The 24,403-nt window shown below is 38.3% G+C and overlaps 1 protein-coding gene and 1 pseudogene across 1 annotated transcript; one reads left to right on the top strand and one right to left on the bottom strand.

Moving 5' to 3' along the window:
* Positions 1-7,292: 7,292 nt before the first annotated feature.
* Positions 7,293-8,243, bottom strand: LOC102962950 (annotated as a pseudogene).
* A 12,479-nt stretch (positions 8,244-20,722) lies between these two features.
* On the top strand, positions 20,723-21,667 carry LOC102963216 (olfactory receptor 52M1-like). The gene has a single exon (XM_007089396.2). It carries the CDS (start codon positions 20,723-20,725, stop codon positions 21,665-21,667), a length of 945 nt encoding a protein of 314 aa, XP_007089458.1.
* The last annotated feature ends 2,736 nt before the right edge of the window (positions 21,668-24,403 follow it).

Below are 24,403 nucleotides of genomic sequence, written 5' to 3'. Positions count from 1 at the left end.
AGAGAAAAGCTCAAGTTATTTAAGGACAGATACAATAACAGTGTGTTGGGAACAACATGGACAAAAGAGAGAGCTGTAACAAATGCATTTGGGGAAGGCTACACAAACCAAACACATTAATCCTTAGAACCACAGAATTGTATGTCTGAGGGCCACTGATGCAATAGAGAAGGACAATGAAATGAGACCATTTTTAACCACTAATTTAAGATAAAGCTGGAAGAAGAGAGGACATCCTTGGAAGAATGCAATCAGCACTCACCTAAAATACGTGGAGAGCAGAGAACTTCTAGGAGTAGTGAAGCTCCAGGGAAGGCAAAATTCTCAAACCTTGTAAGTCTTCTATGCTAAGTTCCATCTCCTGTTTTGGAAAGAGTGGGGCATGGAGGTGTAAAATGGAGACATCTGAGTTGGAAAATCTGAAAATTTTGAAAATTCAGCTTAAAACACAAAAAGAAAATAAAATGACAACAACAACAATGGGGGGACTAAAAGTCAGATGGAGAAAGTTTGTTTATATGAGAGCAATCCCTTATGACAGAAGACTTAACTTTTTCCCAAGAATCTTGGGAAATGGTGCCAATATGTTGCTAATTTGGCTCTTGGAAGCTTGGAAAAATGATGATCCATACTGACTGAAATAAAGCACTAGAAATGCAATTGTACAAAAATGCTGAGAGAGATGTACATGATAGAGTAGAGAGACTCTGCAATGCCAGTAAATGCACTATGCACCCATGTAAGGTATTACAGAATATTTTATGCCAACTATGCACCCATGTAAGGTATTACAGAATATTTTATATATTAAAATATATTATATACAGTATAATACAATACATAATAATATATATACATATATATTGTATATAAAATATAATACAATATATATAAATATATATAGTATGCAATATATATAGAAAAATATATTATATATAGTATAGTATATATAGTATAACATAACTACATGTTTTGTCTCTGTTTAAGCAAATATTGGAGATAGATAATGGGTCAGTGAACTATTGAAAACACAAGCAATTAATGGTACCAATTGCAACTGCTATGCCAGAAGTTGGTTTTGGCTGGATTTTTCAGCTACATGACATGTAGATATTGATCTGGCAGATGCGTTATTTTTCAATCCTATCAGAAAGAAAGTTAATAAATAGTGCACACTCACAAGGAAAACAACAACATAATATAAATACAGTCATGCCCAAAATTTTCTTTTTTTTTCTTTTATTTATTTTTGTTGTTGTGATTATTTATTTTTTTCAATATATGAAATTTATTGTCAAATTGGTTTCCATACAACACCCAGTGCTCATCCCAAAAGGTGCCCTCCTCGATACCCATCCCAAAATTTTCAACGGAGGATGTCATCTTGGTTCATGTTAAAAGATTAGTTGAGCCATAATTGAAAAGTTTGTTGGCGGCCTTGGTAAGACACATGTGTTCGAAAGAGTGGGAAATAAACCTTCTGAATATTAAGTGGATTATTTCAACAGCGAGTTTTTGAAGAGGCTGTTTGTCTCAGACATGTTCTCAAATTAAGGATAAATGTTTGAAACTGACATTTTCCATTACAAAAATTAAGCACGATTCATGGTATACTTTTTCATGTGCTTGAGACAATATATTTTGCAGGTGGAATTCTTTCTGCAAATCATTTATCAAGTCACACAAAAGACTTTAACCTTCGGGTTAGGTTTAAAGCAAGAAAGAGTTACGAAGCAGGTCTTGGCTGCAGTGTACACAGCCTGAGGGTTTAGGCCATGGACCTGGCAGTCTCTAGGCTGTTATAATATTACCAGTGGAAAGATATCATGTGGAATTTATGGTTAATTCCAACAAGAGAATCACATTGTAGATCTCTGTAATACTTGAGAAAAGCCATGCCACGTGCAGAAAAAAATATACACCATTAAAACTAACAAAAACCAGTAGCAGCGGCAGTTTCTGAAGCCAACCTGAGTTTCCAGGGACAGGGCATCCTCCCCTCAGAAGAATAGAGCACCCTACTCAGGTGCTTCTTCCGGCCCCACGCCAACAGAATTTACTGAGGTGGGAGGGGCGAGAGCTCTTCCAGTCTGGCCAATCACAGATCCCCAGCCTGGGATTGAGGGGTGGAGTCAGGTGTTCGGGCAAGTGATTGGCTGGGAAATGGTCCTCTCCACCAATAGGAGGGGCGGCCGAAAGAGGGGCGAGGCCTGGCTGCCTTAGTGCTTCCTGGAAGTCTCTGGCTGGAAAGATTCCAGAGGCAGGGAAGGGGCACCTGCAAACAGTAGAGAGACAGCGGAGGCGGTGCAGTCCCGGATCCTGCAGGCAAGTGAGGGTGGCTTGAGGAATCTCGAAGCCAAGAATCGGGTCCTCTCTGTCCACTCTGAGGCAAGCCCTTCTTGGCCGACCCTGCTATCCCCGGCTGACCGCGTGGCCCTGTCTCCCTGTGTGGGCCGGTGTTGGATGTAGCCCTGGGTCCTCATCCCTGGCCCTCAGCATCTGACCCGGTGAGAAGCCCCAGGAAGGCAGGAAGTTGGAAAGAAGTAAGGCAGAGAGGGACTAAAAAGAAATGGGACTCAGTGTTATAGCAAGGCAGGTTTCCTGTAGCTGTCTTGGAAAGTAGCCCGGGGCTATAGCACAGGTTCACAATTGTTTTGTACCATGAGTCAAACTGCACGCCCCGTGAAGCTAGGCATTGGTGAAGTCCAAGTTGTCCTAGTGCAAGAAACACTCGTGTTTAGGAGGAAAATAGTTCCTTTTATTCTTGAGCCACTCCTTTTCTGGCTCTGGCCTTGTCTGTGTTGTCACTCTCCTGTCCTTACCTGTTGCACTCACCCCCACCTTTTCCTTTCATGTCTGTGCCAGCCTCCTGTCTCTCCAGAAACTCTTTCTGGCCACCATTCTTAGAGCTGTTTCTCCTGCCAGGAGCCTCCTGTTGTTCCCTTTCCCGACCCTACTTCATTGTCTATAATCCCCAGTAAAGGGAGGAGGAGTCCCGGGAGAGTTGACGGTGTTTGGACTCTCCTTTTAGTAGTGTATGAAAGGATTTCCCCCAAAGCAGTCCTTTGATGAGCTATTCCCCCCAGCTATGGCCCCTTTTATTTCCACAGGCCTTGGGCTGTCAGCTTGCTTTCCAAGACCTTCCTTACACTCTCTCAGCAAACATACAATGTTGCAGTATTTATGTTGAGGGTCAATAAGGAAACTTACTATGCTATGTTCATGCAAGGCATTGAACATCTCTAAAACAGGTGATAGAAAATGGGAGCCATGGAGGATAAGCAGTATGAGTTGCATGTTTCTGCCCCCAAATGAGGTGTTAGTGTGCCAGCACACCCTCAGTCCTGGGTGTGGTGGGGATCTGCTCTGTGAAGCCAGCCTGAGGAGAAGTGGTTGAGCTTTGGGAGCTACATGCCTGAGGCCTGTGAACTCCAACTCTGTTCGTGGTCTTTCCCTGTGGTTCACAGTCTAGCAAGGACCTAGCATGTGCAGCAGCATTTACTGCAGGCAACATTCTCCAACCTGCAAGAGACCACTTGCCCTTCCTACTCATCCCATCCAACTGGAATCTTCTTCCTCTAGCTTGCTGTACTTTAGATATCATTAGGATTTACCAGGTTTCAGTGAGTTCTACTACCAAGGCTGATGCATTTTTAGGAATCTTAGATGAGTTGGCAAAGGTTCATGTTTAAATATGTTAATTACTGGACAGTGTAGAGAATGGGTTAGAAGGGTTTGTCAGATGGTCTGGGTTGCTGGGATCCTTGTTCACTTTTTCATGTATTTTTTTTTTTTTTTTTAGTAGTAGAGAAACAAGGTTTCTAGCTTATGCTTTCCCTTACCCACGTATTGAAATATATATTTTTTATGTTTATCTCCTTTGAGAGAGGAGAGAGAACTCACATGAGTGAGGGAGGGCCAGAGAGAGAAGAAGAGAGAGAGAATCTCAAACAGGTTCTGTACTTCAGTGCAAAGCCCAGTGCAGGGCTGGAATCCATGAACCGTGAGATCATGACCAAGATTTCAATATTCAGCATGGCTTGACATGAACCATGAGATCATGTCAAGGTTTCAATATTCAACCAACCAAGTCACCCAGGCACCCGTTAATGAAATAGTGTACTGAATATGTTCCTTTGTCTTCCCTCCACAATAAGTCATTGAGAGCCTTAAGAAGGTATTTTGCTCGTAATATCAAGGAGAAAATTCTCTCTTCCCATGTACTTTATTTTGGAAACAGACACAATTTTCTTATTCATCTAAAGAAACTTCTAAGCTGATCTGGTAATGAATATAAATAGTAATTCTTAGGCAAATAAAAACAAACAAAATATTAACAATTTTTTTGTTGTTATTTTACTTGACCCTGGTAGGGACAGAGATACAGAACACCAGCCCATGGAACAAAATGTGACTATTTGGCCAGACTGCCCATGATTCCCCAAATTCTGTGAGATCAAGAAAATTATGTGGTCCATCCCAGTTCATTATAAGATGGGAATCATTTACCTTGGATCAGGGACAAGTGGGGCCAGAAGACACAAGCACAAGCCAGTGTTCCAGGTCGCCACATCGACTATCACTCCTAATACCTCCACTTCTCCCTCAAGTCACATCTATTGTCCCATAATAGTTACTTATGACCAGCTAAAGGAGAAAGAAATAAGTCTAGACTGATTGAGTAAAATAGACTGCCTCTACACTACAGTAGCACTCAGGAGTGTCCTTGGCAGATAAAAGTGAAGGGAAACGCACCTGAGATTTGGAAGTTCCAGCAAAGGCAAATGTGCCCAATAGTTACAGCTTCAGGAGGTGTACCCAATCATCCTTTCGTGTTTAAAAAGAAGTGACCTGCGGTAAGAATATATGTAGACTCCCAGAAATTTATGAAAGACTAATTGGTCAGGAGGTTGGACAGAGAAGTAATGAAACACTGGACAAAAGCGTTCCGTAGAAGAGACATACAGCTGACCCAAAGCAGAGGACACCCGAGTAAAGGTGTTTGTGTTTACAGTTAATATCCACCAGAGAGCTTCAAGCATGGAAGGAGCTTGAAACAACCAGTTAGGCAGAATGGTGTGGCCAGAAGCCTTCCTGTCATCGGTCACCCTCAGTGTTGGAACAAGTGTGAAACGTATGCAGTAGACATGAGGGTAGAGATGGAAGTTGTGCATGAATCCAACTGTGTGGGTCCCCACTGTCATCGTTGCTGCTGAATGTGCAGCCTTCCAGAAACAGAGCTGATGTGGACACCAACCAGCCACTTAGTGTCAGGTTAATTACAATGGACCTCTTTTGCCCTGAAAGAATCAGCAATTCATCATGATTGGAGTTGATTGTATTCAGTCAGTTACTTTATGGAATTGCCTTCTCTGTTTTTAGGACCTCAGCAAACAAAAGTAACTGAAGGTTTACAAAGTAATTGATCCTCCCAGATAGGATCTCATCCAACTTTGTAGCGGTGGAGGTGCAGCTCTGGGCTAGTGGTCATGGCACCTGTTAGTCTTCTTACATATCACATGACCCAGAAGCTGTAGGCCTACAAGGGATGGAACAGCCTTGGAAGGTGCTGCTGAATTGCTAGTTTGGAGGTGATACCAGCGGAGATTGGGTGGCTTCCTCCAGGAGACGGCAAATGCCCTAAATCAGCGGATGGAGGTCTGTAAGTGCCCCCAGATCAGGTCGGATTTTTTTTTTTTTTTTTTTGCTTTGAAAGAAATGTTCTTTTCTTGCCTCAAAATATCCTTTTCTTTGCTCCGAATATGCGGTCATATAAGAGGCAGAATCAGGCACTTGTGAAGTTACATTTTATTAATTTCAAAAATGGTTTCATTCTTAGCCATATCTTGATATGCTAAATATACTAATGATCTCGAAAGTCATACTTTTAGGTTTAATTATTAAATCTATCTTGTAAAACTTCTAAATAACTATTTCTAAAGTTATTTTTATTGTTTTGGTTTCATCTATTTTTATCAGCATTTGTTCCTTCTCTAACTTTTAATGTCTTGAAATCTGGTATTGTATTTTTATTTCTTCTTTTAAAAAAAGTTTAGGTACTTAAGACCATAATTCTGACGGGGAAAAATATATCTAATTGAAAGCCATATACATTCGTATGTAAATTTCAGTTTCATGAAACACATTAATTGATCTTTGCTTTTCCAAATATATGAGGAAGCAGACTCCAAGCTCTGACCTGTCAACACAGAGCCCGATTCAGAGCTCAACCCGTGAACTGGGAGATCATAACCTGAGCCAAAGTCAGATACTTAACGGACTGAGCCACCCAGGCACCCCGGGAATTTTATTTTTTAATAAATATGTAGAAAAAAAAAACATACCTGGTTTGGGCACTAATCTAAGAAAAATTTACTCATTAGTTTCAGCATGTTTCTGTGTAAAAATAATGAACTCTATAATGGAGAAACAGGTGTGATATTCATAACTCTTTGCTTAAGAACTAATAGTCCTTTGAGACTTAATTTCTTCTTATCTAAATTGGGAATGATAAACCATATCTATTTGGGGCCATATTTAAGCAAGATAATGAATCTAAAACACTTAGGTAAATTATAAGTATGTTACTGCTCTAGGCACTTAGCAAAATGCAACTTTGTGTTTTGTAACTCTCCTTTATATCCTGGCAAGTTGTGTTTCTTGGCTTTTGGAGCTAGGTAACCTCAGAGCACAGGCTGTTAAGAAGGCAGGGCAGTGGTGGACTTTGTAAAAGGGCAAGTGATGGTCCCGTTATGGAAAGAGATCTTTGCCAGGATATTTGGAAGAACCTCAGATATCAGAAGTTTGCCTCTAGGAACTATACACAATTTGGTCTTGACCACAAACCATCTCAGAGGCATTTGTTGGTTGAGGTGATCCCAGTTCAGGTAGGATTTTTTTTTCCTTTAGGATTAAACATTATTTTCTGGACTCTGAAATTGACCTTTCTTTTCTCTGAATATGCAGTCGTGAAAGAGGCAGAGGCATGGCACTTGTGAAGTTACATTTTATTAAGTAAGCTTTCTTATTAAATAATTGCAAATGAAATAAAAAAGTTGGACAGGAGAAAGAAAATTAGAATTAAAATGAATGAAGACTGCTAATATCAGTCTTAACCTGAACAGATTTTATTTCATTCTAACTATAGCTTGTGAAATAAATACCTTTTAATGTATCTCTTTAAGTTTGCACACATTGAAGTGAATCCCCCAACAATGTGCACACAGAGTTCAACCTGTCTTCATCCCTAGGAAGCAAAAGTATTCTTTACATGAGCATAACCATTTAATAGGTTACTGCTGGGAGTGACGATTCAGAAGAAAAATCTGTGCAACACGCTTACGAATTACCTTATTTTTTACACCATAGACAATAGGGTTGAGTGCAGGTGGCACAAGGAGATAGATGGTAGAAAGAAGGATGTGGGTAGAAGGAGCAACATGTCCAAAACGGTGGCTGAAAAAGGAGAAGAAGGCAAGAATATAAAACTCAAGGAAAACAAAAATATGAGCTGTGCATGTGTTAAATGCTTTGAGCCGTGCCTCCTTTTGGTGTAGATGAAAAACAGCCTGGAAAATAAGGATATAGGAAATGAAGATGAAAATCATGTCAAATCCCAGTATTGTAAAACCTACTAGGAGACCACATGTTTTATTGACTCGGATGTCTTCTGCAGCTAGCTTGACCACAGCCATGTGCTCACAGTAGGAGTGAGCAATTACAACGGAATGGAAAAGGTGTAGTCTTTTGATTAAAATTGGTAAAATGCCAACAAGCACCATTGCCCGAATTGCCACAACCAGCACCATAGTGACCAGGATGGATGGTGTGAGGATGGATGTGTGCCTCAGTGGATCACAGATGGCAACATAGCGGTCAAAGGCCATGGCCAGCAGGATGCCAGATTCCATGCCCTGCAAGGCATGAATGAAGAAAAGCTGGGCTTAGCAAGCATCAAAAGCCATGGAGCATGAGCCAAACCAGAAGATGGCCAACATCTTGGGAGCAATGGCTACACAGAGCCCTATGTCAGTGGCTGCCAGCACTGCCAGGAAAACGTACATGGGTTGATGCAGGCTGTGTTCTGTAGGAATGATGATTAGTAAAATAGTATTTCCCAGAAGAGCCACCAGGCATATTGCAAAGAAGGAAAACCCAATCCAAAATTGCACGTCCTGTAGTCCGGGGATCCCAATTAGCATCAGTGTTGCGGGGTCTAGATATGACATATTAATGGATGCCATGGAAGTTCGTGATCTCTCTTTTCACCACTAATTCTCATACCTACAGAAAGAGAGTGGGAGTGCGAAGTGAAAGGACACAGACCCCTCTATCGTTCAGACACATTTAGTATTGAAGAAATAAGTTCAGTCTTTGGAGGACTGATTATTCAGTTTGGCTGAATTATTCAGAGGTTCTATTCTATATGCCAACATAGAGTAGCAAACAATCCTTCAAAACTAGTAGAGTCATAGGTGAACAGGGGAAAGTTCAGGATTTCTGATTTATTTTTTGTGGAAATGGAAACCATGAGTCTGAGAACACTGATCTTTTGTATTTTTCATGACCTCTAGGCTGGGCTGTTTGAAACACCATCAGTAGGCTTTCCTTTTCTATTTGCTTGTAGATGCCAGCTCAGTTTTGCTGCAAGTGCAGATTCCATCTGGGCATCTTGTGGACCTAAAAGAACCCCATTTCTGTCCCCATGTGGGTAAGTATGTAGCTTACGAGAGCCTTCACCCTCAACCAATAGTATTCCTGGTCCCAGGAAGCAGGTTATATATCCCTGAGTCTGTAGCATTAAGTCTCCAATGGGGATTGGTAGGAGAGCGTATAGCTGTCTTACATTCACTCAGTGTTCACATAAAAATATTGAACAAATCACTGTTTAACAGGAGGTCAAGTGTGGCCCTTAGAGGAGATTTGAAGAAGGTGGTCTGTTTTCAAAGGCAGCCAGGGATGGTTCGTTCTCTGAATGGATTAAGTTCACTTAAGTGTAAAGGAGATTTGCTGAGTGGAGAAGGAAAGGTGGAATATAGAGGATGTGGTTTACAGAGGGGCTTAGGAAATTAGAAGAATACAGAGAAATGCTTTAAACAGAGTAACAACTAAAAATAAGATGCGATGTAGTCAAAAGCAGAGCCTATCCAGTTTAGAGATACCACACTGCTGGATGAGTGTGATGTTTTCTCCCCCCAAGTTATGTGTCAATGGAGCACTCGGTAAATTTACACCTCCTTCTGGTTTCCACATTGGGGATCCTACTTTCTCCTTAATAACTTTATACTATGATTCTCTATTAAGATTTTTATACACTATACTATGATAATTAACTATTATTTGAAAGCTGAAGCACCTTTGAATATAATGAGCTAATCTTACATCTCCCTGGTTTTATACTTTTTACAGAATTGATCTAAGCTCTCTTTAGTAGGAACCAAATTTTGCATTTAAGAAACTCATTTTTTCCCAATAATGTCATTATTCATTAATTTCATTAATCCTTCATTAATTTATTAATGAAGCCATTCATTAATTTCATTAATCATACTCTTACTTTTAAACCAGTTCACATTTTATTATAGTATTTTCATGTCAAGACACTTACTGAAATCACTCCCACAAAGAGATTTCCTCTGAACTGGTCACATTCATACGCCCTGGAAAATGGAGCCTTTTACGTACAGCAGTGGAAGTCTCTCTTTCTCTCTGAGGCAATCACTTGAAAATGGTCATACAAATAGCAGTTTAATGGTTGCTTAAAGCACATCTGTGGAGATATCAAAGGAATTTTTGGTGCAATAATTCTTACATGAATGAAAAATAATGATAGAAAGACACTGAGATCTCTTTGCTTGTTTGCAACAATACAATGAGCAAACAATAGTCAAAGTGGTCATAAGATATGGATTAAAGCAACAAATATTGTGAAAAATAATTTCCTCTGATGTCCGCATGTTGTATTTGGAAGCATGTGGTGGGAGAAATGGTAAAATGTGTGGAGGGTGTTCCTAATAGTTATGAATGTGAGTTGCCAGAAATGATAGAAGGTAAGAGAAAAATCTCAAAATCTGAATAAATCAGGATCCCCTAAATAATGGTTCACTAACTGGCTGATACTGTAAAGGAAAAAATAAATATTATGCTCAGCTGCATCCACTTGATGATAATGTCTTTATCAGATTATTTACCTAGTAATCAGCAAGCAGTTAAAGTCAAGGGTTTCAAAGTCTGAGAGATGATCTGGCTACTCACCCTGAACCCCCCACCACATACACACATTTACCTTTTATGGAATCTTGCCAGAGTACACATCATCCACAATTTACCCATCTGTAAATTAAGAACAATATCCTTATTTACCCCAGAGCTAAATGAGACCATATGGAGAATACATCAATGGTTGGTACAGTTCACATAATATTTATAACAGTTGATGAAAGGACTAACTGTTTTGCCAAGACAGAAATAGGATGCACAATTTCAAGGAGACAAGAAAAAACACACAAAAGTGAAAATTACTTGATGATAGAAATGAAAAAAAAATCCTACAAGAAGATGAAAATCCCAGAGCTAAAGCGTTTTCTTCCATCTGCTTATATATAAGATTGACCACAACCAAAATAAGAAGGTGATGTCTTAAACTAGTCTGTAAATTCCCATGCGGTTACAAAATGTCACATGACTTAAAAAAAAATCTTTGTAACAATTAGTCTTTTACAGACTTTGTGAGGTCATAGGAATAAAATGCATCTGAATTACATTAAATACAATTACAGTGAGAAACAATAAAGGCAGAATTTGATGACTCCAAGCTTTCAAAATAACATAAATGCTATCATAAAAGGGATGGGCTCATTGTTAGTTACTGAGTAGAAGAAAAAGAAGAGACTCTAATAGGTGAGCTCCAACAGAGGCAAGAGGTCAGAAAGGAGGTTAGGGTATCCTTTGCCCCATCACAAAAAGGACTAAGATGCTGTGTAAATGAAGCAGATACTGAAACTTTTCATAGTTTACAGTGTTCTGTATTTCTCCTCTTTTTCATATCACCCAAACACCCCACATCTGCCCGTGCAGGTAGATAGGTGGCTGATTGTCTCATCCTTTTTTATTTTCAGTAAACCTGAGAACATTACAGTTAACAGGCATAAAGTAACTGGTATCTAGAATCACAAAAAAACACTTTGCATGTATCATAAATTACTTGAGGGCCATAAATAGAAGAAGATAGTACTAAGATATCTGCAAAATTCTTTAAAATTATATTAGATTTACATTAATCCCCCCAAATTCTTTTGTTGATGAAAAATTCTAAACACAGAGAATGGAAATAGCATGACAAGGGACAGAAAAGTGAATGACTAAAGCAGGATTTTAAAACCTTAGTCTATCCATTCTCTCCTAAGATAAACACCCTCTGCAGCCCCTACTTCACTCCCAGTTCCCAAACTGTAGGGGCAGAACCTTACCTGGATAGAGCTGAGGACTGATTTGTCTTGTGCATAGGCTAGTTGCATCTTTGTTTCCAGCAAAATTTCCAGCAGAAGTAGATATTAAAGGAAAGGATGCTAGGCCTTCCTGAGTGCCTGAGCTGATCCCAGAGCATCATTACCTTTCGGATTCCCCTGGAGTGTCATTATCCTTCTGATCCCAGGAGTGTGTTGGTCTGGCCCAGCAACATATGTCCAGAGAGCACTGTGAATTCTAGAAGGAAGGAGTCTTCCTGGAATGAGAATTTGTAACTCTCTGATCTTGGGTTACTTTCAGAGAAAGTTGAGCATAAGCTAATGTGGAGTGAGATCACTAGAATATGAGAAATGGAGATTTCTTAAGTTAAAGAAATAAAGTGTCATTATGTTTTCCACCCTCTGTTATCTGGCGGGACCTGTAGATGAAGTACTATGGTAGATATTCTTGTGCTGATAAATATTATAGTAATCTTGCTCTACCTGCTTCTCCTTTTTCCCGCTACTGCTACATTACTGATAGACTGTTTGCATTTCACCACCTTCTCCTCTTCTTCCTGATCCTCCTACAATGTTACTCCTGTTGCCTAGTATTTTATAGTAATTTTCGGCTTCCAATAAACCTTAAGTACTTTTTTTTTTTCAAGGACCACATTCTTCAAGCCTCTCTGGTCATTGAGATATTTAATAATGTATCATTCTCTCTCTGTTTTTTTGGAAAGGTGATGGCAGTAAATTTAGTAGCAACATCCCAAACCCCAGAGGACAAGTTTTATAGGTTTTTGTTAGTAATGGGTTATCCCTCTTAGGGACTGGAGGATATTTCAAAGGTCGGCTACTTTCTGACTCAGAGTTTTAATTCACTCGACATAGAAAATCATTAATTAACTGATGGCAGTGTGAAGGCAGCAAACTGTTTTTCTCTAGTAAGCTTGCGGGTTACTGCATTTTAGATGATAGTGACCAAAATGCAGGATTTCCGCCCAGATATTTTTCTTCTGAGTGAGGATCAACTGTGTGACACTCTGTCTCATGTGATACCATCACTAGTCTGTTTATTTACTTATGTACTTTTTTTTGATACTAAGTTGTGAGTAGTTGTCCAAGTTTAGAACTTTTGGTCCAGCTTCAGGACCCATACAAAATCAATTTGGTCTATGAAGAGAAGAAAATCCTTTCATGTGCTATCAGTTGTCATCTTTCATTGATTTTTTCCTTTCTTTTTTTCTTCCCAGTTTCCTCAGGAATTTATTCTTAAAGGCTGACATCTTTCTTTCCTGCTCACCTCATTATCGCACCTTCTTTTCTCTACCCTTTGATTCTTATTTTGTTCTTTATCACTCTCTTGTCTTTCAGTTCTTTCTTGTTTTCTTTCTCTTTTCCTTTTTTTTTCCTTTTCTCTCTCTTTTTATGCCTATCTCAATTTTCTCAAAAGGTCTCTATCATTTGTCTGTTCTTTTTGGAGTATTTAATTTTTCCCTCTCCTTTCTTCAGTATGCACCTATCACTGTGAAGTTCTCATCGAAAGAATACAATCATCTTTTGCCCAGAAATATTTTAGAGACCTTTCTCATTTTATTTTATAGCCTAGTTCTTGAAATAATATTTTATATCCATTTTTTCCTATTCAGGTCCTGTATTAATATAGTTTAATCTTCTTTCTTTCTACTTGAATTTTTCTTGCAAAGGAATACACATCTCTCCCTTATAACCCAGCAGTTTTACAACTTGGTATTTACTGAAAAGAAACAGAGAAGGCCATAATAAGACTTGTAGTATAATTTACAGACTAGCCCTGACAACCCAATATCCACTGAAAAGATAATGAGTCTTGGGGCGCCTGGGTGGCTCAGTCGGTTAAGCGTCCGACTTCGGCTCAGGTCATGATCTTGCGGTCCGTGAGTTCAAGCCCCGCGTCAGGCTCTGTGCTGATGGCTCAGAGCCTGGAGCCTGTTTCAGATTCTGTGTCTCCCTCTCTCTCTGACCCTCCCCCGTTCATGCTCTGTCTCTCTCTGTCTCAAAAATAAATAAACGTTAAAAAAAATAAAAAAAAAATAATGAGTCTTAATTATTCAGTTCAGTGAGATTTAATGTGTGTATACTACTGTGTAACCATCCATCACCCAACGTAAGATACAGAAAATTTTCAATACCTCAGAGAGTTCCCTCATGCTATATTCCAGTCATTGTCCAAGTCCCTCTCCACTCCAAGTAACTTTTATTGGCTTTTATTGCTACAGATTACTTTCACTTAAATTTTATTTGTGTTATAAATTTAAACTAATAGTGTCAAAAATGTAATAAGAGTTTCAAGCAGAAAGGTGGATTTGGCAAAGGAAGCATCTTGAAACAGGCTGTGGGTATCTGTACATACTAAATATTATTACACTTCAGAGCATGATATGGAATATTGTAGAAGATAGAGAAGCAAGTTAGTGTGTATGCACACATATACATTCATATGTAAATATATATATATATATACACATTTATACACAAACCTGCTGTTTAACTGTATCTGCCACAGTAATCCATATCATGTTTTGAGCAGTGAAATATTTAAATATATGTATGTATTTGAAGAGGAAAATGTTTTACAAAGGATTGAGAGTTGAGGTTAAAAGTGTTTGAAATCAGTTGGAAATCAGTTGAAATGAGTTGACTCAGTCGGTTAAGTGACTGACTTTGGCTCAGGTCATGATCTTGTGGTCCATGGGTTCAAGCCCTGTGATGGGCTCTGTGCTGATAGCTCAGAGCCCAGAGACTGCTTCAGGTTCTGCGTGTCTCTCTCTTTCTGCCCCTCCCTCACTTGCACTCTGTTTCTGTCTATCTATCTCAAAAATAAGCAAACATTAAAAAAAATTTTTTTAAAAGTGTTTGAAATCATTTAAGCAAGAAATAATGTAATATTTGCTTGGATCAATAAGATACAGTAGAATCCTCCTTTTATTGTCTCATGTCTCTGTGGGTCTTTTCCCTTCTTACTGCTTATCTTCTCCAGATAATCCATGCAATGCCCCCCAAACTTCTGAGTTGCCAGATGAATGTGTACATTGTTTGGCCATAACTGTTATCTGTATCTTCCCTGTTGTTACTTTAAAGAGAGATCTCCTTTACTTCGTGCAGGGAGCTGTGGTGAGGAAGGAGGCACCATGCTCAACCTTGCATGTGGGCACAAATAGGTGTTTTATGCTGTTGCAAGACTTGATCTCTGTTGTCACACATTCAACTCTGATAAGATCTTTTAATGAACCATCCTACCTGGGACAGTGGGCTCTTAGTTGTAGGCCAGAAACTTAAGGCTTCTGTAAATACATCACTGTTCTCTACATAGTTGGATAATGACTTACTCCAAAATTGGTTGTAAAACCTTTGTTTTCAGGTTGGGAAGCATATATATTGAATTAAATACTGAGTGGATAGTTCCATATCCATATCCATATGCTATATAAACATATGCATGTAAATATATATCTGAATAATTCAACTTCAGTACATGGTGTAATATTAAACAGTTATCTCTGTTTTTAGAGGATGTGAAATGAGTCTTAACTGAAAAAATTAGGCATTGAGGGAAATTAGCAATTATAATATGGGACAATGTGGGATGGAGCCTTCCAGTACAATGCACATAAATGAGTTTAGCACCTCTGATGGAGAGCCAGTTGAAAACTAACATGACAAGAATAAATTCCGGAATCCATGGCTACTTCTGTTACTAGTGAATACTTTGTTTAAGTTTTCTAATTTATTATGGTAACTGTTAGAACTAATAAATTCAGTATAGTTGCACAATACAAAATTAATATACACACATTATATGTGTTTTGATATATAAACAATGATCTATCTGAAAAACTGGCAGTCCCATTCAAAATAGCAACAAAAAGAATAAAATACTTAAGAATAAACTTTTTATAAAATGTTTATTTATTTTGAGAGAGAGAGAGAGAGAGCAGGAGAGGGGCAGAGAGAGAGGGAGAGAGAGAGAATCCCAAGCAGACTCTATGTTGTCAGCATGGAGCCCAATGTGGGTCTTGATCCCACGAACTATGAGATCATGACCTAGACCGAAACCAAGAGTCAGATGCTTAACTGACTGAGCCACCCAAGTGCCCCTACTTAAGACTAAACTTAAAGAGGTAAAAGACTTGTATGCTGAAAATTATATAATGCTGATGGAGGAAATAAAAAGTGACACAGATAATTGGAAAGACATCATGTTCATTGATTGGAAGAATTAATATTGTTAAAATTTCTGTACTATCCGAAGTGATCAAAGATGTGTGATTTCAATGTGATTCCCATCAAAATCTCAGTGGCATTATTACAGAAGTAGAAAAGAAAGCCACTAAAATTTATGTGTAACCACAAAAGATCTCTAATAGTGAAAAGCAAAGTGAAGAACAAAGCTGAAGACATCACACTTCCTGGTTTCAAAATATATTATAAAGCTACAATAATCAAAACAGTATGGTACTAAAATAAAAGCAGAAAAATAGATCCATAGAAGAAAGTACACAACCAGAAATAAGTCCATACATGTATAATCAAATAGTCTTATACAAGGGTGCTAAAACGATGGGAAAACAATAATGTCTCTAATAAATGGTGTTGGGAAAACTGGATATCCACATGCAGAAGAATGAAATAGACCCTTATCTCACATCATTCACAAAATGACCTCAAAGTGGATTAAAGTAAGACCTGAAAACAGTAAAAGTCCTAGAAGAAAACATAGGAAAATGCTTCTTGCCATTGGTCTGAGCAGTGGTTTTTTTAGATAAGATATCATAGTACAGGCAACAAAAACAAAAGTAGACAAATGGAATTATATCAAACTAAAAAGCTTCTACACAGCAAAAGGAACCTCAGTAGAGTGAAAAGACAGTCTATGGAATAAGAAATTTTTTGCAAGCTGTGTAGTTCATTAGGGGTTAATATCCAAAATATATGAGGAATTCATACTACTCAATAACAAAACAAACAACAACAACAAAAACATTACAAAATGGGAAAAGGACCTGAAAAGATATTTCTCAAAAGAAAGCATGCAAATGTCCAACATGTATATGAAAAGGTGCTCAACTTCACACAGCATCAGGAAAATGAAAATAAAAACCACTATGAGATATTACTTCACACCTTTAGGGTGTCTGGTATCAAAAAGACAAGAGATAAGGGTTGGAGAGGCTGTGGAGAAAAATCAACCTTTGTACACTATTGGTGGGAATGTGAATTAGTATAGCCATGATGGAAAACAATATGGAGTCCTCAAAAATGAAAAACACAAAACAAAATTACAATATGATCCAGTAATCCCACTTTTGGTTATACATCCAAAGGAAATGAAGTCACTATCACTTGTTTCAGGTTGGAATTAAAATGGGTTAATCAAAGGAATAAAGAATATGTTATTGTCCTTTTCAGTCCCCTTTAGGATTTCATATCCTGTTAAATGGTTGATAAATTAAATGGTATCTCATATTATCGAAGGATGGATACATCTGGAGCTAAAATCTGAGGGTATGCACAGGCAAATTACTAGGACTGATAATGTAGATTATCAGTCATTACTAAGTATACAAATTATTCTCCCTTCTGGCAATGATTCTGTAGGGACCTGTTTGTGTCAAATGTTATTTTTGCTTATCCTCTGAGAATATCATGTTGAGGCTGCTCCATATAGAAGCTGTATCTTTGGGTTGTTTGTTGGCTCTGAGTCAGTTTCTTGTTTGAGCTAATTAGTTTTGTTATCCAAGTAGAGAAGGTAGAGAAAAGGAGCTAGCTAGAGTGATCTAAGTAAAATATTTTAGGACACCGAGACTCCTCCAAACACCACCCTTTATTTTCTGAGTGTTATAGATTCAATGGAGGAGAAATAAATCTTTAAGCAGAGGAAATAAACATTTTTCATTCTCAATGGATGAAGTGATTAAAGAGCCAGATTTTAGGAGGCAAAGATCTTTTTTAAGGATATCATAGGAGTGAGGATTATCTCTCCTTTTGAAATTATTTTTATCTTGCACGACTTACTTGAAGAAATACAATATGGGTAACAAAAATATGGATACCTTGTGATATCTGGACTCATGTACAGGTTGGTATTTTTAAGAGGATGGCATCATAATGATCCTATCCTGTATGCTTCTGGGAAAAATATTTTTGGAACCAATGTGTATATCCTTCTGTGCAGTTTTCTTCTTTTCCAATGTTCTGTATTGTACTTATGTGTTCTATCTGTATTATTGAACACTTAGTAAGTCAAATCCAGTGGTCTAAACATTTGATTCTAAAATTCCCTGTAGGTTATACAGTGTGCATATGTATGTATGTATTTTTTACCCATAGAATCTTATCTACTTTGTACCTTTGTACTCTTTGAGTCCAGACTACATAAGATGTAAATTCATTATGTCATGATTATCCTTCCTAATGGAAGAACATATTCTCAAGACCAGATATCATATATTGTTTAGATTCCAGTCTAAATGACACTTTCTATGAGTCACAAAACTTAATTTGGTCTACTGATATCATTTCTAAAGAATTCATGCCCCACTCATGATAATCCATTGCCTTATAAATTACTTATTTACAGTGTATTTATCACACGAATCAATTCAAAAAGCCATGTCTGTACTGTTCAAGAGGAAAACCCAGGGTTAGCAAATGTAGAAGCCTAGAAAACAATCCTTCAGTTAGTGATATTTGGAGAGTTTAAGTGTGTTTTCATGATTCTGGCAAGCATATGAAGGGATAACTATGTATGGTTTTAATGAGTACATATAATATTTATGAGGACTTGTTTGAGACCTAGGATAACCAGATTCCTCTTCAAGAGCTGAAGGCATTACTACTCAGTGTCAGTGCTACAGTAGGACATAGGGGAGAACAGAAAACTAGTACCAAAGGTTTCTCTACAAGCAAATAATTTGTATCAAGTTAAGAGTCTTTCTCTTCTGTAACCTTCCCAACCCCTGCCTCCTCACTCATCCCTTTATCTGGGGATATCCCCATGGCTTCTTTGCCATAGAGGATCATTTCTTCCCTGGAGCTGTGAGAAGTATAAAAGAATATGCTTTATTCAGTAATTGATGTTTTGGACCTCATTAGGCCAATTTACCAATCCAGTAAATGACTGCTCTGCGTGTATCATAATATGGTTTTCTGGATGAATAAATGAGACCACACAAGAAGGGTCCATCTCTACAGTGAACTGATACAAGTCTGAAACATTGAGTATGGGAAGGTAGTGAATGACATTAAGGTTAAGAAATATGTTGTTCGTGTGTGTGTGTGTGTGTGTGTGTGTGTGTGTGTGTGTGTGTATGATCCTTATCAATATATTTTTCTTCAGAAGAATATATGTCTCTAAAGGATACATGATAGGAAAAAACAATAGGAAAAAAATGACATTGTAATATACTATGCTTCTTGTTGGCCACATACGGATTGTGGTAAATGACATCTGGAAGGCACGGAATATGTTATTCTCATTAAAGAAACAATCCCAAAGATGGACATATCATGCTATCATTAAGAAATATTCCAAGCGATGTCACACTCTTACCACATGCAGTCCTACAAATTTCTAGTTTTCCAAATTTAATATGTAACTCTGAAAGCTTGATTGTCTGGATTATGACTTTCTTCCTCTTAAATCAGGAGAGAAGACATCATTTATTTCTATAGCATAAATCACTTAAGAGTGTGGTTTGTGCAGTCTCCTGCCTAAAACAAGAATCCCTACAATAACTCCCAGAAAGTTTCACAAAATTTCTGCTTGCTTACTTGTAGTCATGGAAAGTCCACTCACTGGAGAGAAATACTGACTGAAAAATTCGAGTGGAAAATTTCAAACTCTTGAACCCTCCAATATAGTTTCTGATTACTACTGTTAGGGAAGCTCAAAATGGCTTTGGAGGGCACTTCTGCATCCTGAGGAGTAATATACTGCATTATTCACCTTGGGGAATCTGAAGAATACTCTTTCTTAGACTCCAACTTATCAGTAGGCATAGATACACTGTTTAAATATTAACTGCACTTACCATATTTGACACTGGATTTGACACTTGTAAAAGAATAAATATGTTACAGATGTAATTTTCAGACAGGTACCAATAAGAAGGAGTAGAAAGGAAAGATAAAATACCGTGTAGTAAATGATATGGAGAACTACAGTGAGCAATAGATGAAAATATACCAAGACAGGTTATCTACAACATATAATTGATGCAAAATTAGATCTTTTGCAGAAATTTCTGAAAGAATAAAATGAAGCAGAGAATTTTAGAATATCTTCAAAATAATTGTTTATGCAATTGATCTTTTTCTAAAATGGGCAGAGGAAAAGTGAAGATGCAGAGAAGCTATTAATGTAGAGAAATTGTCCCTCACCTCCTACCATTTTCTCCTTTGACTTATAAGTGTCTTGGGACACACTGATATCTTTGTCCATTTCTTTTTGTTGCTGTTTTTCTTGCTTTAACATCTCAGGCTCTGAAGGCTTGAGCTCTGTCATTCAGACGATCAACTTATATATGGCATTCGTTTTTTTAATTTTTTTAAACATTTTTTATTTATGTTTGAGAGGCAGAGAGAGAGAGGATGGGTGGGGGAAGGACAGAGAGAGAGGGAGACTCAGAATCTGAAGCAGGCTCCAGGCTCTCAGCTGTCAACTCAGAGCCCGACACGGGGCTCGAACCCATGAACCGTGAGATCATGACCTGAGCTAAAGTTAGATGTGTATCCAACTGAACCACCCAGGTGCCCCTATATATGGCATTCTTGTCACCCACACATGCTAGTCATTGTTTATCATATTATGATGTTTTCCTTGTAGAGTGTAACCTCCATGAGAATAAATCTGATCTGTGAATTACTTTATTCCTAGTGCCTGGAACATGGTTTGTCACACAGTCACTGCTTACTGAACAGTTGTTGAATTAAGTACAATTGAATAGACAGGGAATCTTTTTACGGAGTTAAGGTGATTTATTTGCCCTTGTGATAATATGAAATGATACATGAATTATCTTTCTGTATTTTCAAACACAATATTTTATGTGATGTTACAAATATGGTTACTTTGGTCCTAGTGAATTGAAATACACCTGGTTATGAATTTGAACTGTTTTTAACATAAGGGTCTTCTTGAACTGAATCTTCATGTTTTCAGCTTCTGGTAATGATCATCTATCATAGAAGCTTCATCTTAAGAAGTAGTGACAGAAAGCAAAGGGAAAAGCGTCATGCCTCCTCTCAACACCTCTCGTCCCTCTCCTATCACCTTCTTGCTGATGGGCATCCCAGGACTAGAGCACCTGCATGTCTGGATTGGGATTCCCTTCTGCTCCATGTATGTGGTGGCTGTGGTGGGGAATGTGACCATCCTGGCCGTGGTGAAAGCAGAGCGGAGTCTCCATGAGCCTATGTTCTTCTTTTTGTGTATGCTCTCCGTCACTGACCTGGTCCTCTCCACATCTACACTGCCCCGCATGCTTTGTCTTTTCTGGCTTGGAGCCCATGACATTGCATTTGATGCTTGCCTGACCCAAATGTTCTTCATCCATAGCTTTACCACCATGGAATCGGGTTTTTTCCTGGCCATGGCCATTGACCGTTACGTGGCCATTTGTCATCCACTGCACCACACTACCATTCTCACCCATGCGCGCATCACCATAATGGGTATTATTGTGGTGATTCGGGGCGTAGCCTTCTTTTCTCCACATCCCATCCTGCTCAAGCAGCTGCCCTACTGCAGAACACGAACCATTGCCCACACCTACTGTGAGTTCATGGCTGTGGTGAAGCTGGCATGTGTGGACACAGGAGCCACCACACGTTATAGCCTCAGTGTGGCTTCTATCATTGGCTCATGTGATGCCATTCTCACTGCTGTATCCTATGCCTTCATCCTCCGCTCTGTATTCCGTCTGCCATCCCGAGAAGCTAGCTTTAAGGCTCTGGGCACATGTGGGTCACATGTCTGTGTTATTCTTGTCTTCTATTCCACAGCTGGTTTTTCCATTTTCACTCACCGTTTTGGGAAAAATGTGCCTGCACATGTCCATATATTTATTGCAAATATGTACCTTTTGGTGCCCCCTTTTCTCAACCCCATTGTGTATGGAGTAAGGACCAAGAAAATACAGGAGCATGTTCTTAGAGCACTAAAGGTCAAAGTTGTCTGATTTTAGTTTGATCAATAGAAGAGATGGCTCAAGATATATAGAAATACCTAGAAATCATCTATATATAGAAATATATAGAGATGATGTAGGGAAAATAATTAACTGTTCTTATTCCCACAGGCTGAATTGCATTTACCATCTGAAAGTTGTTATTTATCATATGTCTAGAATTTCTAAGAATATTAACTCAGCAAATTATTTTACCTTTTTTATTTAATAAATATTGGTGATGAATTTGTTCATCTCATTCTGAATATGTACCTTTCAGAGGGAGTTATAGAATGAACAGTAGGTAGAAGGAGAAACAAACCTATGAAGATACTTAGGAAAAAAAAAAGGAAGAGGTCTCTGAGATCTATATGCTGAATTTTATAGAGTAGTAAGCGAAATAATATTGAGGCATATATATAGCTGTGATTTTTAAAAACAGGTAATAAATGTATCTCTAGTCAAATTATATCAAATTAATGTCTCAAAGTACATGAATAGACTAATAATGCACAAAGACTTAAAAATGTAAGTAAGAAGAAATGATCACCCAGTCAAGGAAAACAAAAATATAAAAATAAAAATTAAATTCAGAAACATGTATTTGTGTGAAAATACCAACATTGGTATTAGGGCTTCTATGGTTTCTAGAGCAGTTTTGATAGAGGCACGGGGTCCTTCATATTCTGGATTCTACTGACTGCTAAAGTATAGTTCCATATATTTCAAATTTGATTGGTAGTAGTTACAATAAACCACAGGCTACCATGTACATTCAGTTTTCCCTATTGATTAGTTGACTTTGAACTTAATATCAAGACACAGAATGTGAAATCTGTTATTAAAAAATTTAAATATTTCCCCTTTTTATTACCCCAATTTCTAAGACTATCTTCTTTTCTTGTTCATTTTCCTCAGCTTTCACTAGATTCCCCACTATATGTTTCTCATCTTTTAAAAATATTATTTAAAAACTAGCAGCCATCTGAAAAGGGGAGTGATATTTGTGCTGTGAAACTTTTTCTCACTCCTTGTGTCTTTATCCTACGAACTTAACATCCATAGCTAGGCACAAAGACTAACATCTCTGCATTCACTAACACTCCATATGTAATTTAACTATAAGTAGAGTGTAAATTTTTCTGTTTTGGAAAACTGCATACATTTGGCATTATTCCTTCGACATCATGGATGCAGGACTAGGAGCAGTTTGAGGGCTACCGTAATACATTTAATTTGGACATGGCAGGTTTGAGATTCACGTGGAATATTGAATTGTATATGTCCTAAGGGAGAAGGTCTTAGCTAAGGTAAATATTCACATATTTTGAACATATAAGTGTGGTGGTCTGGCCAATTACGAGTAAATTCACTCAAGCAGCAGTTGCAGGATGAAGAAAACAGACAATATGAAAACATGCTGAAATTTTCGCTTCCATGCCCATTCACCTACATTTGCCTAAGACATTCTTAATGTACAGCTGTTGTTCCAGGTTAATTATCAAGGGTGCCCTTTTCCAGTATTTTTCTTCTCAGATAATGTGTGTTCACTCTGTCATTAAGACACCAATGACTTGTTACATTTTTAACAAATTTTAGACTGCTGCATTTGTAATGTATGAGTTCATTTTTTGAGTGTAAAAATACAGTGAAATTGGCCGATCTTAAGTGGACAGTTAGATAAGTTTTAACAAATGTATGGCCCTTGTAACCCACCCCACAATCATAGTAGAAGACATTTTCATCACCCCCAAAAGTGCCCCTTCTCTTCTATCTTGAAAGTGTACTGTTGGGAAAATGTATTGTTTATATAATAGAAGTACTTGTCCTACCTCTGTCACTAGGAAATCAATGACTCAAGTTACAATTTTAAAGTTTTAGACTATTGCATTTAGTATGTTTATAGGCTGGAAAGTCTTGTAGTGGGGGTTCTGAATACACTTTTTCCAATGACTATTGTCCATGTCCATAATTTCTGTATGTGCTTGTTATACATGTGGATGAAACTATTATTTTCATGAATCTGATGCTGAGAGATTCTCCCCATGTTATTCCCAAGCCCAAATCTTGGTTGTATCAGGTATTTTCCATGGCCAGGACACTAGACTAAGAGGATCAGAGGTCCCTGGAAGGGACCTGTCGTTAGAAGTCATGTGCCAGTTGCCATGTATTCCATGAGATATTATCTATTCTACTGCCATCCTGTATCCCTTCCCCCCACAGGATAACAGGTGGGCAGGCAGCTGGCTATTCTTTCAGCTCTCTGACACCTGAGTGTACTCCAGGAAGAAGACATAACCAGGTGCATGGGCAGGAGCACAAGTTCCTGGCACTGTTATTTTATTTGCGTGTAGTAGTCACTCAGTGCTTCCAATAGAAAGGCAGGGAAGATGATTTTTGTAGATGAGAGATCCTGTAAGGATGGTAGTCTCCGGAACTGCCCTGGAGGTTGGCCTAAGATATATATCAGCAGTGTACCTTACAGGAGAGCTGTTGTGATCCTTGGCGTGGGCTGCTGCTGCCTTTTTTTTTTTTTAATATTTATTTTTGAGAAAGAGAGAAACAGAGTGTGAGCAGAGGAGGGGTGGAGAGAGTGGAGACACAGAATGTGAAGCAGCTGGAGGCTCCCAGCTGTCAGCTATCAGCACAGAGCCCTACATGGGGCTCGAACTCACAAACTGTGAGATCATCACCTGAGCCGAAGTCAGACACTTAACTGACTGAACTACCCAGACGCCCCTGGCCTGG

Source organism: Panthera tigris, chromosome D1 (genome assembly GCF_018350195.1).
Source record: "Panthera tigris isolate Pti1 chromosome D1, P.tigris_Pti1_mat1.1, whole genome shotgun sequence".
Taxonomy (NCBI): Eukaryota; Metazoa; Chordata; class Mammalia; order Carnivora; family Felidae; genus Panthera; species Panthera tigris.
This window is presented reverse-complemented; position numbering and strand designations above follow the sequence as displayed.

Excerpts from the sequence above, each read along its gene's own strand:
- LOC102963216 (XM_007089396.2), top strand. The coding sequence starts at position 20,723 with ATGCCTCCTCTCAACACCTCTCGTCCCTCTCCTATCACCTTCTTGCTG.